Raw genomic sequence first — 6,888 nt, forward strand, 5'->3', positions numbered from 1 at the left:
TAAATAATAATTATAATAATAATAATTTGATATTATTATTATTAATTATATATTAACAGGGTGTAAACACACAAATTTTGTGGGTCTTTATACACATTTTATCTAAAGTTTTATTAATATTTAATTTAATTTCTATACGAATAGGATCATGTGTGACACACTGACTTCCAGTCAAGACGCCGCTACCTCTTTAGCGAGGTTGTCCTCCGCCCAGAGACTCGTCCATTGGTTAACGCTAAGTTCTATTACTTGCACCACACTATTTTACTTCGGTTAGTCGCAGGAGTTTTGATTATGCTGCTCCCGGCTATAAAATGGCCTGCTGCCGGTGTCCTAACGCCACTCCTTTGTGTTACTCCTCCACCTATTTTGTCAGTATAAATAAACGGTTTTATACAAAACACCCCGAAAACTCAACCGAAACGCACCCGTACTGCTCTGAGAAGTCATTGTGGGACCGTGAAAGGTCCCCTAACCCACCTAATCAAGGAGGGACGTGTGACGGACCTCCTCGTGGACTTCTGGCGGTGGCAAAAATTTCCGTTGCAGTTTCTACATGTGGTGTAACTAAAATTCTTATTCTTTAAGTCAAACAATGTAGAAGTCGAAAAACATAATGACAACTAATATGACTAATATGAAACCAAGGACATTATAATACTATATATATGATATATTATAGACGGCCGTAGATGGCTTAACCCTTGGTATATTTCCAACCTTTAAAAACTGTAAACATACAAAAAAAGGGTTTTGAAAAGGTATTATTAAACAGGGTATAGATTTAATGTGTAATAGATCATTTCTTGGCATGTACAATATAACATAAAAGTCCGACATATTACAAGAAGGAGAGGGTTTTTACCGTGATGGCTTTGATCATGTATGTTGACCATCATTTTTTTTTCCATAATATATTGGACAATTCTTAACAAATGGAAGGGAAGAGATTTATCATAAAATTGTTTATAAAGTAATCTTCTAAAGTTGTTATTTAGTTATTTTTACTTAAAATTAGTTAAGTTTTCAAGTTAAAATATGTTATAGTATTTTTAGCATTACGTTAGAAAGAAACATTTTACGTATTTGACTAGTATTCAACTTAACGTCTCGAACTATTACAGACTTTAACTTGTATGTAATTTGGTTAGGTCATAGTAGTAGTAAACTAAGATTGAGTTATTGAAATAAAATGTTGTGTAGGTCACAAAGGGCCATCACTGAGGACAAGCCTACTGGAGCGGTACAAAGCCCATCACTGGTGTCCTAAAACAGAGAGTTCGCAAATAGTATAAGGGAGTTGGAATAACGAATTAGAATTGAGTAATGACGGAATACAACCTTTTGAATTTTGTGTTTAAAACCCGTTATCTTGGAGTAAAATAAAAACTTCTGTGATTGTTAACAAGTAGGTATTGGTAAATTTCATGTGTGCTGTTATTAAGTAATAGATCCACCCGTCGTTCTTTTGTAACTGTGATTGCTATAGTACGACAACGGACAGATCGCGGAAGACTTGCGATTTGGTTCCATAGGACTTTGCGAAACATGTTTTTCAGTTGTTAAATTTCTTTTTATGTTTCTTTCACCATACGTGATCTTAGACTTGACTAGTACTTGTGTGTAAGGTGGTGAACGTGCGTTGTGTGTGGTTTAGGGAGGGCGGCGCCCTATCGCCCCCTATTGGCCACCCGCCACTGGTTATGGTTACCGTGACTCGTCTTCCGTGGTGTTTACTGAGGCATAGCTTCTTCCGAATATTTCGTATTCTTTGTGGGGGCTGGCAGGGTTTTTCTTTCATTAACAGAATGTGGACTTTCATCGAAAAATGAGTGTGGGAGAATTCATGCGAGCCATATCAGTGTTTTCTTTAGAGGCTAGAAGGAAAAACGTCCCTAAAGTGTACGATAACATTTGAATGCAACCTTCATGGGTAGTAGTGGTATCTAGGTAAAACTTCTATTAACTGAATGATTGACACTTTTACCCGGGCTGACACTGTTTTTTGTAAGAATTTGGCAAAGGTTGCTATGTTTCCACATCTTGATGTAAATGTAATACTTGTTTCTTATCATCACACGACATAACTTAAGAGCTTTTTGTACAACCCAACCAAAAACTAAGTTTGTATCAACATTTTGCAGAGCTGCAGACCCAAAGTAAACAGCTGGGGCCTAATTTATAACGCCGTGCGTAGGATTCACGTGGGAAGGTTGCTTACGTAGTAGAAATCCAAAAAATAGTTACAGACATTTTCCGATTTACTAAACATTGCGTACCGGTGAGGAAGGTGTGTACAGCACTTCCTACGCCGGTTTCCCTTTATTAATCACAATCGACTCGAAACGCGGTGCAGCTTTTGCGGGCTTCATGTAACGCCCATATTTGCCTATAAATAGTCAAAGAAACGCCCATTCATTCATTTTGACTGACTTTATGAAGAAGGTAGCAGGAAATGACGACAGAACAGCTAACAAAAAACATCTCACACCGTGTCAGATTTTGGTTATTGTGGGGAGGTCGAGATAAATCATATTGTTTGGTGGATGCAGTTTGAACCAGAGTAGTAGCATGGAGGTCGGATCATCACCAAAATAAATAAATAAGTGGTCCAAAAAAGGTTAATGACAAAAAAAATACACATAGCCTTCCTCAGGCAGTGTGTTTGTACCGGGGAAAGGAGACACCCCCTTGATGATAAACTCTAAGAAATGATCGGGGAATCCCTCCGGAGTGGAGTCATGACGACTGGATCTGAATTATGTTTTCGTAGTTGGTGGTTTTTGTCCCAGCTGTCGATCAGCAGTGTGCATCGTCTCTGCAGCAACTCTATATCCACCAGTTAAAGGAAATACAACTAATGTGTTGCGTTATATTAGCTGTACAATTGACCACATATGGTGTTCTTAGTTTCCATACCTCCTGTGTTTTATGAGCGACTTATCAAGTCTTAGCAAACGGCATAAAACATGATTAAACGTGTTAGTATATAAAACCATGCTCGTATACAACCTATAGAAATGCAAAACGGCGTCAGTTTAGACGTAATTCTGTCCTCCTGCTTACCGCATCATTTATGAGAAAACATGTCATAACATTAACACAACATATTCGAGGTGGTTTTAAATAACATATCCGTATTTATTTATTTCTCCAATTTATGTTTTTGTGTGCACTGAGGAGTCTCAAACAGGCGTTTGTTAAATCTTTTTAAGATTGGCTTTGATCAATGTTTGAAAAATGAATTCTTCATATATGATAAATGAGAGGTAACATTATATTTATGGTATTATTTCCACATATTTCTCTCCATTCTTCCGGTGTCGCAGTTCTCCCGTTTTGTGCGTAGTGCGTACGCATGGGTCAGAGTTTGCGTTTAGGACCGCACATTTTCCCGTCAAGTTTGTTTTTTATAAAATCGCTAACATTGCTTAGAAACTGGCGTACGCCATGTTTTGAGCGTACGCACCGTTTATAAATGAGGCCCCAGGTGTTTGCCAATAAAAACAACAAGTTAATCATAATCACCGGTGGAGCGGAAATCGGAGAGCGTGTCCAGGCCTGCCGCCCCGAAGGAGACTGGTGGAAAAATGGGCGTAACACCTTCACCCGAGGGAAAAGAATCCAAGACATCCAGAGAGTCGAGATCCTCCACGGCACGCTGACCTCCTGAAACACAAACGGACTCCGGAGGATCCAGTTCATCCAGCAGATCGTCCAGAGACTTCTCCCCTGCCTCCACTTTACAGATGGACTCATTCCCAGCAGCAACGTTATCCAATAAGTCATCCAGGCAATCCAGATCATCCAGACCATCCAGCGCCGCGGAGGGCAACGGCAACTCTGGAGAAATGCTAATCCCAAAGGTCAAGTCTGGATGATCCAGGGCGTCCAGGGCGTCCAGGGCCCCAGTGTTGGTGCTGATGACCCCGCAGAAGGAGTCCAGGGAGTTGAGCTCGCTGACGGAGGAGCTGAAGAAGGCCGGGGGAAGCTGAGGGGTCGGAGGGGGAAGGATGAAAGGGAGGGCTGGGAATACTGCCTGGGTGAGGGTCTGTAAAACATGGAAGAATGAAACTGGAGTCATGATGGGTGAAAACAAAGGGGAATGGGCAGATTGATGTAAAGAACTATGAACAAAGTGCCCCAATGGCTCGATTTGGAGGTCGCATTTGAAGGTTTAAAAAAAATAAATAAAAAATGTTTTATTGTTTTTCATTTTTGTTACAATAATGACCAGACAAACAATATGAAAGCAGACAGGGTCATCCTGGGTAAAGATAAATGCTTACTATGTTGTAGAAAATATGATACATACATACATACATACAATACGTACTTGCACACACACATCTATACAATCGTATACACATTTTATCTCCTTAGATCAGGGGTCTCAAACTCAAGGCCCGGGGGCCAAATCCGGCCCGCGACTTCATTTTATGTGGCCCTGCAAGAGCTTGCAAAGAATATAATACGTTTATTATACGGTTACATGCCACTTTACAGAAGCAGGATGCCCATAAACTGCATGTCCCACAATGCATCTCGTTTTGTGACATGCGCACTGGAGAGACTTGCAATTATTTGCCCGAGACTTCTGCTTTCAGACGTAGTTAATTACTAAGTTATTATCCTATCCGATAATAATCCAATTCAGAGGCAATAATGTAATATAATACATTATTTTATATATATATATTATATATTTACAACCGGCCCTTTGAGTGCAACCATTATGCGAATGTAGCCCGCGATGAAATTGAGTTTGACACCCCTGCCTTAGATGCTCCAACAGTATGTGCATACGTGTTATTTAGATATGTAGGGCTAACAAAGGCAGGGTTACATCACACTATCAGGGTCTTTGGGCCTCTTTGTCCATGATTGACCTTTCGCATTTGAAGGTTTTGATGTATTATGGCGTTCATGTTCTATCGATAGTGACATGAGACTAGACACGGCCTAATATCTAGGGCATCTTGAGTGTTGTCTTTTCATGGTTTTTAAGGCTGTTTAACAGTAAAGTCATATTGTTTTTATATTGTGTCTGTCTTTTCAAGCTCACTTACATACATTATAAAAAATTCCACAAATAAAAAGCAAATCTGGAAGCATTTGTGAATATCTTTCCAACAGTTACAACTTTTAGAAAAAGCTTTAACTTTCCGCCAGAGTGTCATTCGGTCATTTTCGGATAGCCTGCTGATGAAGTTGTTTTCTGCACTATTCCATATTGTGATTTCGATAACATTTTGATTATTAGTACATCCCATTGCAGCAGAATCAGGTTTTACCTCAGTCGGGGCCTGCACCTCAGGGAAGTCGTCGAGCAGGCTGTCCAGGTCGTCTCCCATCAGCTCTGTGTCCTCTAGGTTGTTGAGCATTTCAGGAAATGAGGCGACCGCAGGTTGTCTGAAGCTGGGAGCTCGGGAGGGGACGGAGGACTGAGGCATGCTGGGAAAACTGACTGAAGAGAAGAAAGAGGGGCATTTAATTAGATCTTACTTGTAATTGATTTTGTACCATTATTTCAAAATTTTGACAGAGGAAAACATTCATTCTGATCAAGTCAAATCCAGAATTCCCACCTGGTGCGCAGCCACTCAGAGGATTCAAACCGTTTCCTACATGAGCAATGGATACCTGAGTGGGAGAAAAACAATACAATATAGGTACAATTAAAACAGATACAATGGGTTGTGGACAATATGGGTATCATATTTTTTACCAGGGGATAAATTAGGTTTTCTGACAGTTGAATAAAATTAAATAAAAATGTTTCATTAGCAAGAAGAATAAAAAAAAAAACCTGTATCATCTATGAGGTTTTCAAAATGTATACAAAATGTAAACGTTTGGGGTTTTGAGCCGAGTAGGAATCATTGTCATTAAATCTAATGTTGGAGAGGAACTTGCCTTGATGGCTTCAACAGTCGTGTTTCCGTTTGTGACCGCTCTCTTGATGAGTCCGCCTTCCTGGAGGAGAAACAACAACACACTGGTTTGAGAGACAGCAAATACAGAACAATGTGCATTATGTCTGCGTTAGAGCAAGGTGAAGATGCCGTGACACAACTAAATAAATCCCCTTATCAGAGATTTTTCTCCACTGTAGGAACCATTTCTTTAACACTTTTGGATGCTAATAGCCCCCTGCATTGCATATTTAATCAAAGAGGGTTTGGCATTAAAATACCTTCATCCAAAATGATATTGCTTATTGTTATATTAACATTAACGAGGAGGCGGCTGTGGCTCAGTGGATGGAGTGCTGGACTTCGAATCAGGGGGTAACAAGTTTGAGTCCCACTGCAGTCAGCATGTCGTTGTGTCCCTGAGACACTTCACCCCAAATTGCTCCTGTGGGGATTGTCCACAGTACTGAATGTATGTAAGTCGCTTTGGATAAAAGCATCTAACAAATGACATGTAATGTAATATTTAGGGCCGGGACTTGTTGGAGATTTTGAGGATGTTTAAAACCAACCTCGTCTCCGCGTGTCGTTTGGTAAGCTGGGTAAATTCGTAAAGGGAGGGATTAAGAAACACCAGAATACAAGTTAAACAATAATCTGCTTTAATGGTAAAACATACAAATACACTACCCAATCTCCTAATCACGAAGCACTCTGCAGAGTACTCCGGGCTCAGATTCTAACCCCGTGTGAGACAGGTCTCAGGAACGGCAAGTCAAAAACAAGAGCGCCGATCTTCAAAATGATCACAACATTTATACACAGAGTTCACTTCTGAGCGAGCTAGACAGTGAGTTGGCAGTGTTCCATTGGTCGGTTTCCCTTCTGGGCGGGATCCCAGGTAGTAAGTCAGTTTGTTGATTCCATCGTTTGCTTCACAGTGTATGTGTGTGTGTGTGTGTGTGTGTGTGTG

The 6,888-nt window shown here is 40.3% G+C and overlaps 1 protein-coding gene across 1 annotated transcript in view; it reads right to left on the minus strand.

Moving 5' to 3' along the window:
* The window catches only part of LOC104960746 (uncharacterized), a 7,206-nt gene extending 1,183 nt beyond the window's left edge, over window positions 1-6,023 (minus strand). Inside the window, exons 1-4 of the mRNA XM_010788903.1 lie at window positions 5,917-6,023; window positions 5,589-5,643; window positions 5,295-5,467; window positions 3,529-4,051 (exon numbers count right to left, since the gene is read on the minus strand). Coding sequence (XP_010787205.1) covers window positions 3,529-4,051; window positions 5,295-5,453 — 682 coding nt within the window. The 5' untranslated portion in view covers window positions 5,454-5,467; window positions 5,589-5,643; window positions 5,917-6,023. The remainder of the gene's footprint in view (window positions 1-3,528; window positions 4,052-5,294; window positions 5,468-5,588; window positions 5,644-5,916) is intronic.
* Between the last annotated feature and the right edge of the window lie 865 nt (window positions 6,024-6,888).

Source organism: Notothenia coriiceps, unplaced genomic scaffold (genome assembly GCF_000735185.1).
Source record: "Notothenia coriiceps isolate Sejong01 unplaced genomic scaffold, NC01 NC01_scaffold00032333, whole genome shotgun sequence".
Taxonomy (NCBI): Eukaryota; Metazoa; Chordata; class Actinopteri; order Perciformes; family Nototheniidae; genus Notothenia; species Notothenia coriiceps.